The 15,189-nt window shown below is 33.5% G+C and overlaps 1 protein-coding gene across 50 annotated transcripts in view; it reads left to right on the top strand.

Annotated features, from left to right (window-relative positions):
• The window catches only part of CalpA (calpain A), an 86,174-nt gene extending 75,529 nt beyond the window's left edge, over positions 1–10,645 (top strand). For 29 of the 50 annotated variants that reach the window (XM_088270529.1, XM_088270560.1, XM_088270530.1 and 26 more), the window contains 4 exons: positions 2,225–2,352; positions 2,866–2,987; positions 5,426–5,499; positions 9,889–10,645. In XM_088270529.1, coding sequence (XP_088126655.1) covers positions 2,225–2,352; positions 2,866–2,987; positions 5,426–5,499; positions 9,889–9,977 — 413 coding nt within the window. In that variant the 3' untranslated portion in view covers positions 9,978–10,645. Of the gene's footprint in view, positions 1–2,224; positions 2,353–2,865; positions 2,988–5,425; positions 5,500–7,407; positions 7,506–9,888 lie in introns of all 50 variants that reach the window. The other 21 variants (XM_088270536.1, XM_088270541.1, XM_088270542.1 and 18 more) reach the window with 2 other exon arrangements.
• The last annotated feature ends 4,544 nt before the right edge of the window (positions 10,646–15,189 follow it).

Below are 15,189 nucleotides of genomic sequence, written 5' to 3' on the forward strand. Positions count from 1 at the left end.
AACCACTTTTATCATTACTAAACACTTACAAAAGTGGTTAAAAACAAAGTATGACTTTCATTCTATAAAGCTTTACAAAATGTGCTTTTTAGTATCAGCCAAAAATATTCAATTATTGATGGTTTTTGTTACCATAATATTATTTTTGAATATAACTCTAGACTGGTACCTGCAGTACAAGTCTGATCATAGTTGAAAATCAAATCACAGTAGTGTGTACACATAGTATGCAGTGCCCTATGCACCGCTGGGTGCAGATGAAGAGGGTTTTGATTTTGCCTGTATTTTTTTTCGCTTTTAATCGCAGACAAGTCGCTTCGGATAGATTATGTTAATTATATTTTTATTTTTGATATTTATCTATCCATTGTTTCATATCGTAACTAGCAATTTCCCGCATGTTATATATATATATATATATATATATATATATATATATATATATATATATATATATATATATATATATATATATATATATATATATATATGATTTTTTTTTAAAACATTCAGGCATTACAAGATCAAAACAACTCAACTAAATTCTACAAAATTATCTTACTTATTATGAAGAAAAAAAAACCTACATCAAATTTGTGTATTCATATAAAAACAATATAAAAATTGTGTCTTTATTCATAGTTGAATTCAATTCCATAATTTTTCTCTTGGAATACCTTATACCTGTAATATTTCTTTAATTGATTCAGCAGTCACTCTGTGCTAATATCTACCCATTTTTAATTTTTGCTTTACCCTCCATAAGCAATAATAAATATGCGATATAAGGTGATCCAAGACAAATATAAATATTTTTATTTAAGTTTTACTCGGTAATTATCACTATTTCTTCAAATCTATTGTGGCACGTGTTTCCATGTATTCAGCATCATTTTTGAACATCGTACGGTATTTGAAAATTATACGGAATGCATTGAAACACGCGTCACAACAAATTATAAGAAATAGTGGTATTTACCAAGTAAAACTTAATAATAAATAATAATAAAACCTTTATCCGCACCCCAATGGTGCATAGGGCACTGCGTCATAAAAATGCAGTGTTATCTTGATCGTTTTACTCATGAAGGAAAGGTGAACAGCCCTCCGCTTCAGGTACCAGTCCAGGGTAATATTGAATAAATATTACAGTGAAAAAATCACTTATATTTATTGTACACCCCTTGGGAATCGAACCCGGGACCTCCAGAACGGTAGCCGAGCGTGCTGACCATTACACTACGGAGGTGGACCAAGTAAAACTTAAATCAAAAATATTATTATCCTCTTGGATTGCCTTATATTGTGTTTGTATTTTCCGTACGTAATCCATCAGAAATGCATCAAATCTCTCACGAATTTTTCTCTTCATTTCCTCATTGCTGTTTTTTATTGTAAATCTTCAATTTTTAATTTAATTTTTTAATTTTAATAAAAAGAGAAACATTTCGCTCACTCCTTTCAAGAACATCATAAATCAAAAATCTTGATTTTTCAGGACAACGTTTTTAAAGTTTAAAAATATAATACAATGTATTAAAAATAAATATCAAGCCACTCTTTAAACTTTTTACTGCGCAACAGATCTTTTTAGGTAAAACCTGATGGTTTTTTCTCCATTTGAAAAATATGTAGTATATTTTAAAAAAATTATTAAATAATACATTTTCTTCAAAATGCAAAAACAACACTTTCTGCCCTGCAGCGGGTAAATATTATGTTAAAAATATGCCGCTTTTGCTGGGATATAGTACATTATCTGGGCATTCCGAAAACATGCACAACTCAAAATTGTCGATTTTTGATTTATGATGGAGTGAGCGATTTGTGTTTTTATTATTTTTACAAATATTTCAATTTCATACTATTTCTGTGAGCCTAAGCGGCTCATTATAAGAAATAGGTATCAAATTGTGGTAGAGTGGATTCGAACCGAGAAACTCTGACTTGAGAGTCTGCGACACTAACCACGGTACCACAACCCGACACATGCTTTATTTAGATGTATTTTTTATCGACTGTTAACCCTTCTTTAGAGTGATATGGACTTTCATAAAAAATACCAAGATATTTTTGATATGTATAATAAATGAGCTTTTTGACAGTACGCATAATTTTTTTATCAACATGTATTTTTGCTTGTATTTTCGGCACGTCGTTTTTCACTCTCTCTTGAATTTAGGGAGTCGTTAATTTGCGTTAATTTTTCGCGTTGTTTTTGTAGAAACTCGCGGTCAGGGATTCTCCAAGGATGTGTGCCGGTCCATGGTGGCCATGCTGGACGCAGACGGCTCCGGGAAGTTGGGATTCGAGGAGTTCAAGTCTCTCTGGGTGGACATTCGAAAGTGGAAGGTCAGTGTTTTAAGTAAATTTTTTATCCCTTTGACTACCAAAATCCTATATATTTATAAATTTGGCGTTTTATTTGTAGAACTCCATTTTGACCCTTTGTTGCGTGACTTTTTTCATTTTAAATAATAATAAATGTTCTATAGTATCTTACTCTAAACATTAGATGAAAAATAGTAACAAAATGTAGTCCGCCTCCGTGGTGTAATGGTCAGCATGTTTAGCTACCGTGCTGGAGGTCCCGGGTTAGATTCCCAGGGGGGTGAAAATAAATATTAGTGATTCTACACTGTAATATTTATTTAATATGGACTGGTTCCTGAAGCGCAAGAGTGATCACCTTGCCTTCATGTAAGTAATGATCAAGATAACACTGCGTCAATTCGATGCAGTGCCCTATGCACCATTAATTGCGTATAAGGGCTATAAGTAAGTAAGTATTGTAACGAATATTTATTGTTTAAAAAAAGCCCTGCATAGATATGTAGCTATAACGTTTTGTTGTTGTGTTGGCAGGCCGTATTCAGGTTGTACGATCCTCAAGGCAGCGGACGGATCCCGTCGTCCAGCCTCCGCGAAGCCCTCCACTCGTCAGGCTACACCCTCAACAACCACATCCTCAACATCCTGGCTCACAGGTAACCACCTCACCATCCATCTCGCCAAGTCTGCACATCGCGGGAAGAATTAAGTTGTGATGATTTTTTTATATTATTTTTTGACATCTCATCAAAGATGAAGAAGAATATGGAAGTCTGGGCATTTACGGGGCTGACGACCGTCATAGGCTGGTTTAAGTGATCACTTTACACACGTGTAACATTCACCAATTCTACCCATTATTGACAACCACACTACTCAAATTCTCGGAAGTTCTATATATATGAACCAATTTAGAAACCTTGTTCTTGAATCACTAGAACTTCACTAGAGACATCTATTGGTGAGATGTAAAGAAGTTTTTTATTAAGCAGAAACTCTTATACATATTAGTATGTGAGGTCCAAATCCTGGATTATAATCACACACATGAGAAACGCCAGAAAATACCATTTGCCTAGAATTTTCACTCATGAATTACATGAAATTATAGTAACTTTAAACATAAAGAGTAAATCCACTCACAAGTAGGCATAGGCTATGAAACTTTTAAAGTTGAAGCCTGAGTAGGGACATGATAAACGGTGTTGCATAAGCCGTAGCTAGATTTCAGAGTCACTTGGACGGTAGGTAAATCCAAAAAAAATATATATATATATAATTTGACCAGATAATTTATTTACAACATTTTGAGTGTGTCCAAATACAGATACTTCAATAGATGTCTCTAGTGAAGTTCTAGTGATTCAAGAACAAGGTTTCTAAATTGGTTCATATATATAGAACTTCCAAGAATTTGAGTAGTGTGGTTGTCAATAATGGGTAGAATTGGTGAATGTTACACGTGTGTAAAGTGATCACTTAAACCAGCCTATGACGGTCGTCAGCCCCGTAAATGCCCAGACTTCCATATTCTTCTTCATCTTTGATGAGATGTCAAAGAATAATATGAAAATAACTCCTGTAATTGGAGATAGTCCAGATTTTGTGAACAAGTATTTGGACACACTCAAAATGTTGTAAATGATTTTTTTTATTTGGTTTTCAAATGAGTACGCATGGGCAGTGCAAAAATCATGAATATAATAATTATTTTGCGATGAAAACTTGGTGCGTATTTCTAGTGGAGGATAGAGCGCATGTTTACGAATCGTACCAAAGGGCGATTCCAGTTTTTTATTCAGTAACAACACTGGGCAAAAATGATTTTGTAACTCAAATTTTGATGACTGATTTGGACTACGTAAATCGTTCTTATTCAAAGTCTATATGGTGACAAGCTTGTATCACGTCAAGTTTTGATGTTACAGCCATATTATTGTTTGTATGGACCCCATACGTTGAAACCGTAATAGTGGTTGGTATCTAGACATGCTTTAGTCTAAGGTCTAAGGGATTCAAAAAAAGTATTGATAATTATGGAGTAACAGTGGAAATATCGCTCACTCCTTTCAAGAACGTCATAAATCAAAAAATGTCAATTTTCAGTTGTGTATGTTTTCGGAATGCCCATAAAATGTACTGTATCCCAGCAAAAGCGGCATATTTTAAACTTGATATTTACCCGCTACAGGGCAGAAAGTATTGTTCTTGCATTTTTCAGAAAAGGTATTGTTTAACTAATTTTTTTAATAAAATAAATATTATTCAAATGGAGAAAGAACCTTCAGGTTTTACCTAAAAAGATCTGTTGCACAGTAAAAAGTTCAATAAGTGGCTTGACATTTATTTTTAATACATTGTATTATATTTTGAAACTTCAAAAACATTCTCCTGGAAAATCAAGTTTTTTGATTTATGACGTTCTTGAAAGGAGTGAGCGATATATTAACTTATTAATATTGAATACGATAGCATTATATGTTTATACATATTTATATATAGTCTGCCACAGTCCGCCTCCGTACTGTAATGGTCAGCACGCTCGGCTACCGTTCTGGAGGTCCCGGGTTCGATTCCCAAGGGGGGTAAAATAAATATTAGTGATTTTTTCACTGTAATATTTATTCAAAATTACCATGGACTGGTACCTGAAGCGGAGGGCTGATCACCTTTCCTTCATGTATAAACAATCAAGATAACACTGCGTTTATATGACACAGTGCCCTATGCACCATTTGGGTTCGGATAAGGGTTTTATATATATATATATATATATATATATATATATATATATATATATATATATATATTTATACATAAATAATAAGATTAAGTTTAGTCAATATCAGAATTCAAAATATCCATAAAAAAAATAAAAAATCTGACGTGCTACATTTTTTTGCTTTCGTTTTTGAATTCAGCTATGCAAAGTGCATAAAGATCAGGTATTGTCATGCCAGTTACACAATAAAAGTTGTAAATTGTTGGCCAGTGTAATTGACGGTGATGCATAAAACAAGTGGTATCATACAAGTACTTAATTTTTAAAATAACAAAAGTATTAATATCGGTATTTTTATCTTTCTAATTTCAGATACGGTTCAAGGGACGGATACATTGCATTCGATGACTTTATGATGTGCGCCGTCCGCCTCAAAACAATGATAGGTCAGTAACGATCCATACTCGCTGTTTACATCTAAATTTACCATTTTCCTATAGTGAGAAATCAAATTAGTACTAAGAATATCCAGCCAAATGATCTCAAATGAAATTTTAGTGAGAATAAACTTTAGGACAATCCTCAGTTTTGAGATGCTCGGTTCGATTCCCTGCTGGATTTGAAATCTTACAAATCATAAATGCAAATGAAGAATAAAAATATACTAGAGACCATATTCAATGAATGAAAATCTTTCCTTGGCATCGATTCCATATGGAAATTAATGTGCTATGTTTTAACTATTTGGTAATATTATAAAAGAAGAATATATTCATGTTTTATTTTTGGTAATTTGAACTTGCTGACAATGCGGATCAACAAATGGTTTAAAATGCCAAAATATAATTAAATGTCCAGAAGTAAAGTAAAATTTATCTACACTTTATGGTTAAAGTATTGATTCCTTTATGCAATCCCAGTCCTGTTGTTTTGTTGTGAATATTGTATGTGAAAATGTATGTATTCATGAATATTACGCGTAAACATGTGCATATACATTATTATTACATGTGAACGTGTGCTTAATCATGAATATTACATGTGAACATGTGCTTATTCATGAACATTACAGGCGAACATGTGCATATTCATGAACATTACAGGCGAACATGTGCATATTCATGAACATTACAGGCAAACATGTGCATATTCATGAACATTACAGGCGAACATGTGCATATTTATGAACATTACAGGTGAACATGTGCATATTCATTAATATTTCATGTAAGTAAGTTCTTATTCACGAATATTACAGGTGAACATGTCCATATTCATGTGTGCCTCTGTATAATTATGAATACTACATGTGAAGAGTGCACTTTCATGAATATTACTCATAAACATGTGCTTATTTATGAAACTATACATCATGATTTTTTTAAATATACTGAGCGTTAATACTATGCTTACAATCCAACTGCAAACAGTTAGATGGAAAGAAGGATGGGAAAGGAAGATATAAGAAGATGCATCATTAAAAAATAAATCGAAATTGATGAAACTTGCAACACCAGTTTCACAGTCTAGTGTCTACCTAGCTACGCCACCGCCGCAGTCAAGGCTATATAAGTCCTACAAATATAAACTTACGTAGCCTTTATTAATGCTATCGCAAGATGCCATGTTACTGTGTTAAGAGTACAGCACAATGTTACAGTAGAATCGAAATTCCGAATATCATGCTACAACAGAATGAGTATTGCTAAATGCAATGTTAGGACAGAACAAACATCACTAGATGTCATGTTAGTGTGTTACGGGTATTTCAAGATGCCATGTTGCAGTAGAATGAATTTTCCGAAATACCATATTACAGTAGAATGAATATTTCAAAATACCATATTACAGTAGAATGAATATTTCAAAATACCATATTACAGTAGAATCTAAATTTGAAACACCAAGCCGCAATAGAATGAGCATTGCCAAATGCCACGTTAGGACAGAATGAACACCACCAGATACCTTCTTATACTGTGATATAAAAGAAACCATAATACATATAACAGATACAATGTTATAATAGTGATATAACAGATACCGTGTTATAACAGATACCATTTTATAATGATAAACATCACCAGATACCATGTTAGTGTATTACAAGTATATCAAGATACATACTGTGTTACAGTAGAACGAATATTTCAAAATACAGTAGAACGAATATTTCAAAATACGGTAGAATGAATATTTCAAAATACAGTAGAAAAAATATTTCAAAATACCGGATTACAGTAGAATGAGCATTGCCAATTTCCACGTTAGGACAGGATAGGCATCACCAGACGCGCCGTTTGACCTTGGAATATCACACGAGGCCCGTGTCTATTAATGAATATCACGTTTAGCCAAGAACGAGCCGCTGGAGAACCTGGAGAGGGACATGCCCTTGTGGGACTCCTGACCTCCGCGCCGGCAGCCGCCCGCCCACTGAACCGCCACTGAAGTATACACGCCCTACTCCCTCTCCCCATTTCTCACTCACCTACACACCCGTGTGGTACTAATCAATCCGGAAAATGTCCATACTGAACTCTCCGCACTGATTGACAGTAGAAATTATCCGCTGATTGATCTGATAACCATCATCCTTAGCCAGTCCGGGAGTATGGCCGTACATGTACGGCCGGTACAAAACGTGATTTATGACATGATTTATATCAAAACATGTTTAAAACACAATATATATATATATATATATATATATATATATATATATATATATATATATATATATATATATATATATATATATATATATATATATATATATATATATATATATATATATATATATATATATATATATATATATATATATATATATATATATATATATATATATATATATATATATATGTATATATATATGTATATATATATGTATATATATATGTATATATATATGTATATATATATGTATATATATATATATATATATATATATATATATATATATATATATATATATATATATATATATATATATATATATATATATATATATATATATATATATATTATATATATATATATATATATATATATATATATATATATATATATATATATATATATATATATATATATATATATATATATATATATATATATATATATATATATATATATATATATATATATATATATATATATATATATATATATATATATATATATATATAAATAAATTATCAAAACATCAATCATTTTGATAGAAATCATGTTTACTATTGTCCGCATCATTTTCGGTGATTGAAAATGATGCGGAATGGAAGGATACATGTGTCGCAATAGATTTTTTGAATTAGCAATGTTTACTGAGTAAATTTTTTATTAAAAATTAACTTTTTCAATATGTACTGAGATTTTGAAAAGACGTTCAACTGTTGTTAAATTTGTATAATGGATAATTTAAAAGTGCGCGGCGGTCAGTATGGAAATTTTCTAAAAATCCCACATTTCGTAAGACGCTATTTGCATTTTTTAACATCACGCAAATATCGTCTTACGATTTATCTGTATCGTAATTTCGAAAATGGTCATGTAAGAATTGTATTTTTATCAGAACATTTGTTTTTTGTTATGTTTCCAAACATGACAAGTTTTACTTTCATTAACCGTAGAAAATATTTATTTCATTGCACTTTTTTATAACGATATCACGTGGAAAGTACTAACGTGTAAATGGGGAGTTCAATGTTCAATCCATAATGCTAAAGGCCAGATGCAATACTCTGTAAACGATCAATATCTTATATAATTAAAGGTATAATGCAACCTTCAACGGCACATTCTAATGCATAGTTCCCCCGCGTGTGTGCCGCAGTACACTAGTGTACCGTGGCGATTAGTTGGTGTGCCGCGGGAAAAACTTCTAGTTTTGTGAAAATAACACAATTGCTCCAAATTTTGATTGCCTGTGCTTAGTTGAGTAGGCTCACATTTCGCATTAACCATCTTCTTCTTTTTGTAGATCCTAGGGATCTGTTTGTGTCTCGCTGCTGGGAGTCAACAAAGACTTGACTCCCAGCTGTCTTTCCATCTTTTCGGAGGTCTGCCTGGGGGTCTGCGTCCTTCAGGGTTACCTTGGAGGGCGACACGTGGAAGTCTGTCTTCTGACATTCTGTTTATATCATCATTAAACATAATATGTTAAATATGTTACCATAATATGGTAAATATGCACCTCAGAAATTTCTTTATTTGGTAGATGTACCTTGAGTAGAAAAACTTTCTGGAACAATTCAATTCAATTCAATTTATTCAATAAAAAAAAAATATATATATATATATATATATACATAACAAACAATATTCAAGGCGTATATATTAAAAGTAAGCAATAAGACTTAAAGGTGTAGAGGAATCCTGCTTTGGAAAACTCCTTCGGACACATGGAACAGGTCAATATCCAATGTGATATTGTTCAACATAGCGGTAGCTCTTCCTACAGGCATAACCATCGGCAGGTTGGTCCTGTGTATAGGAATGTGAAACAATCTATGCCGACGCTGTCTTAGGTAACTATCGGGAACATACAGACCAAAGTTCCGGATAATTTCAGGATTATCGATCATACCGCGCAACAATGGATAAAAATGCGTAATTAAATACACATTCCTTCTAGTCTCTAAACTATTGTAACACTGTTCTAATGTAATATAATTCTTACATCGCTCATTTATTACTAACCGTATAGTCTTAATGTCTTTTAGTTAGGAAAATTCTTGTGGATAAAAAAAAAACATAGATCAGGGTTTCCTTACGAAAGAAGAACCATTGCAATCGACTAATGTCTTTTTTCTGTTTGACTTTTGAATTTGCAGATAGTTTTCACGGAAGCGTGGACGCGAGATCGCCCGGCAAGGCGACCTTCACGCTCGAAGATTGGTTGAGGAGGACAGTCTACTCATAAAAACAAAAAAAAAACTAACATAGTTTATTCACACTCTACTACATATGTATGAGGAATGTGTTACCTTAATTTGCGGTGTCTGATATTTTAATTTATATATTAACCCTTTCCACTCTGACCATTTTTTCTCATAACTGATCAGCTAATCTGATCAAAAAAATGCGACGTTTTTCTACCATTAAAATAAATATTTCGGGACACTCTGTCTGGCAATTCGTATGACCATGTTAATTAAAATTAACTGTATTTATCCGAAATATTTTTTGGTAGAATATACTCGGGTGATAGAGAAATCAGTGATTAAAGTTATACCTGCTGTGGGCCAGACATTGTGGCCCACGGAGCTGCCTACTAGAATCATACGGGACAGAATGTCTGGCCTACAGAGTGGTAAATGTTAAATGTTAAAATGAAACACTGATTTTTTGAGTCTACTAAATTGTGTTTTATTGTTGAAAAACACATAAAACCAGTTGTTTTGGCCTTGTTATGGCATTTTCAAACTTAGCATTTTCAAGCAGTGAATTTTAGCGAACAAAACTGTATCTGAGTGTTTTTTTTATTTTATACATTATTAAATTTTTAAACATGTTCAATGCTACAAGCAACATATTTACTTGAATTTAAAAAATATTAAGACCAGTAAATATGTTTTATCAAAATCAAAATTTTCCATGTTTTATTTCACGGGTTTTTTTGACGGCGCCATTACGGCAGTGTTACGCAGACTTTTTTCAAAGTAAAAAATTAAAATCAAACCCTTATCCGCACCCCAATAGTGCATAGGCCACTGCATCATATAAATGCAGTGCTGTCTGGATTGTTAACACATGAAAGAAAGGTCCTCTACGCAATCTACAGTTATCTCCTAGTTGGCGGTCAATGTGTTAAAAAAATTTAAATATCACAAACAATCACCGCATATTCTGTCACATATTCTTCATACATAGATGTATGCATTTGTACTTTAATTATAACGTACCTATTTCTTATTGTTCAATGTGTGTTCAATTCTATAAGACGCGTGTTTATTGTACTTGTATGGAGGTATTTCACGTGTACAAAATACACCTAGAAAATATATATTTACATATATATATATATATATATATATATATATATATATATATATATATATATATATATATATATATATATATATATATATATATATATATATATATATATATATATATATATATATATATATATATATATATATATATATATATATGTATATATATATATATATATATATATATATATATATATATATATATATATATATATATATATATGTATATATATGTATATATATGTATATATATATATATATATATAAATATATATAAAATAATAATAAAACCCGTATCCGCACCCCAGTGGTGCATAGGGCACTGCGTCATATAAATGCAGTGTTATCTTGATCGTTTACACATGAAGGAAAGTTGATCAGCCCTCCGCTTCAGGTACCAGTCCAGGGTAATATTGAATAAATATGACAGTGAAAAAATCACTTATATTTATTTTACCCCCCTTGGGAATCGAACCCGGGACCTCCAGAACGGTAGCCGAGCGTGCTGACCATTACACTACGGAGGCGGACAAATATATATATATATATAAATATATATTTTTTTTTTTTTTTTTTTTTTTTTTTTTTTTTTTTTTTTTTTTTTTTTTAACTCTTTATTCCAGCTTGACTAAGTGGTGGGTGCAATACTTAGTCAGCCATATATGTTTTACAACATTTTATTTAAACAATGAAATTAGAAATAAGAAGGAAATAAGAAATTGAAAGAAATATTAAAAATTAAAAATAAAATAAAATAAAAATAAAAATAATAATAAATTTGGAGAGATGTAGACGAAAATTAGCTCGCTGGCAAACGCAGCACTGCGCTCCAGTGCCGCCACATGTCCAGCCCCCATCTGTGCTCCACAAGCCGCTTTATGATGAGGTTGGAGCTCTTCATCAGCCTCTCCCGGAAGCCTGCCACTCGGTGCCTTAACAGGCCATCCCAATGTGGTAGGCGTGCTGTGGCAAACATACCACTCGCGCTGCAGTGTCGGGGTAACTTCATTAAAGCTCTGTAGCCGTTATTGTAGCATATTTTCATGCTCTTTAAGCTTCGTTGTGTAACCTTACACCATAGTTCGCTGCCGTATTGCTGCGTACACAACACTTGGAACAGTCTATTTTTTACCTGCGCGGAGCAGTGGGCAAAGCGGCGTGTTAGCATATTGGACCGCACGCAATGAGCACGATACTGGCGCTTGATGTCCTCATCATCCGCACAGTTCTCCTGTAGGATATGTCCCAAATACTTGAAGCTACTTACCCGCTTAACTTCTTGTCCATTTATAGTTATGGGCGGTACCTTTAATGAGTAATTTTTGGGTTTAAATACCACAAGCTCACATTTTTTGGCGTTGTACTCTAGGCCGTTTTCTGTGGCATAACATTCACAAATGGCAATAAGTTTACGTAGGCCAGCTATCGATGGTGCCATCAGGACCATATCATCGGCGTATGAGATGGCATTCACTCTCCCTCCTCCTATGGAGCATCCCGCATTTACTTGGTTTAACCTATCATGTAATGCATCCACGTAAAGGTTAAATAGGCTAGGAGATGTGATTCCACCTTGTTTGAGTCCTCGCTGAGCTTTAAACGGAGTTGAGGTTTCGGTCCCCCATTTTACTCTATAAATGAGATTTTCGTTCCAGTTTTTTAACATGCATTTCGTCGTAGGACATTCAATTGATTTTTGTATTTTTTCTTCCAAAATGTGATGTACTACTGTATCATATGCTTTCCTGAGATCCATAAAACAGGCATATACTGGCGTATTTCGGCGCACATATATATTTATAGTATTTTTAACAGCGAAGACAGCTGTGTCCGTTCCCGATCCTTTTTTAAAACCAAATTGGTTGTCGGTCGTTTTTAGGTTTTCAACAGCTTTCTCCATCATTATGTTTTCTATGGTTTTTGCCGCCATGGTGGAAATCGCTATTGGCCTGTAATTTTCTTTTTCTGTTAAATTTCCCATAGGATTTTTTGCAATAGGTATAATTATTGACGTACACAGAGACTCAGGTATGAACGAGTGCCGGAACATTGCTGTGAAAGCTAGCGCCCACAGTACGTGTATTCTCGCGCTAGCATATCTAAGGTACTCAGCACAAATTTCGTCTCCTCCGGCGGCTTTATTACATTTCAGTGACCTAATGGCAGTCTGGATTTCCTTCACTTGTATAATGCAGGGACTCAGTGGATGCATATTGTTAGCATTATTATTGTAAATATTACAATTTTCCGCACTTCCTGTTTTCTCATACATTGAACTGAAGTGGGCTTTCCATAGTTCGCTGATTTTTCCGTCACCCGTTATGTTATCAATTTCTGTGGGTCTTGTAGCTTTGGACGATCTCATTTTATTTGTTTGTTTCCAGAACATTTTGAAATCAGCAGTAAGCATATTCTTTGCCAATATATCGGCTTGTATCTGTTTTTTATTCTTCACCACCGTGCGTAGATTTGTTTTGAAAATACTTCGCGTTTCCGCTCTCCTCTGGGCAACTGGTCCTGTAGACGGTTTTCCCTCTATGAGCCACGCTTTGAAGGCATTTCGTGCATTAATATGGCTTTGTTTTACTTGCTCATTCCATCCTGGAATGTTTCCTGAATTTTGTTTTCCGCTTTTGGGCCCCCCTGCATTCACTTTAAATGCAAATTGTGCGGCATTTCGCATAGCTTTTATCGTACTTTCGTAAAATTCTTTAATAATGAATTTATGATGTGGGTTTATACACTGTTCACATGTTAAAGCTTCGTAAGGAATTATTATTTTCTTAAAGAGCGACTCTGTCTTATCGTGGTATTTCTTCAGTTGTATTTGACTGTATTTGTTCCAATTAATTTTTTCCTCATTTATTTGAGTATTACTTTTAGATGTATATTTACACTTCATCTCCACTTGTATGTGTAGTGGAAAATGGTCGGACATCTGTTGGTTGTCGTCAATATGGATATTTGTGATCCGCTGTTCGAGCGTACTGGATATTATACAATGGTCCAACCAAGAGGTAGTATTATGCGCCTCACTGAAGAACGTAAAGGAGCTGATGTCGAGTTTTTTCACGTCATAGATACTATACTCGTTTTCCTGAGAAAAGGCATCTAATTCCTCCATGAATCTACTGTGTATGGGCGCATTGAAATCTCCCATACAAATTAACTCATTCACTTGAGTTTCATCTACGATAGCTGTAACTCGGCTCAAGATGTCCACAAAGACAGGCAGGTTTTCGTTGCAACATACTGGCATATAAACATTTACCAATAGAGTGACTCCGTGGCTATGTTGTATGGTTATTGCCGCCATCCGATCGTCACCACATTCGATAATAGTTACATTAGCAATTTGCTTCCTTACCAGTATGGCTACGCCTCCGTGTGGTCTTCCCTGGATTATTTCCTCGGAAGAGTTCATTGCTGATGTTCCAGTGGCCAGAAACTCCTCGTGGATACTATTCAGGAAGTTTAAGTCGTCCTTCATCAACCAGGTTTCTTGTAGGAGAAGAATGTCAACATTGTTGCAAATTTCGTGTATACCCGGTGCTATGCGATGTACTGATTTACAGTTGTAGGAACATATTCTAATGGAATTGTTCATGATGAAATATTAGTTTTTTTTTTCGCTATAAAAAAATCGTCGTACAAAAGAGTACTGTGGCCAAATATCTCCGTTTAGTGTGGTACTATACATGGATTCAGGAACTCCTATTTTAAAAGTCTTATAATCACCCGATTTTGTTTGTAACTCCTCACATTTATGAACGTCCACATCTTTTGTTTTCAGAAAGTCACTGATCATCTCACAATTCGTTTCTAGACTTAATCTCGATACCACTAAATATTTAACATTTTCTATTGCCTTAAGCCCAGACGAGACATTACTGCCTCGTATGGCGTTTTTATTTTTGAATTTTGGGCGTTTATTATCGTTATTATTGGAGTTATTTTTACTCTTTGCATTTTTAACGATTGTCCACTGGCTAGAAGATTCAGTAATATTATTTACATTTTGAGTTTTGTTTTTAGTGACATCTGTCAATTCATTTCCAACTATTTCGCTATAGAGCGTTGGTGGCTTTGGGTCGCTGTTCACAGATGGCGTTATCTCTTCGTTCGGTATGAATTTTT

This window comes from Brachycentrus maculatus, unplaced genomic scaffold (assembly GCF_059751285.1).
Source record: "Brachycentrus maculatus isolate JH-2025_06_01 unplaced genomic scaffold, ASM5975128v1 h1tg000387l, whole genome shotgun sequence".
Lineage (NCBI taxonomy): Eukaryota > Metazoa > Arthropoda > Insecta > Trichoptera > Brachycentridae > Brachycentrus > Brachycentrus maculatus.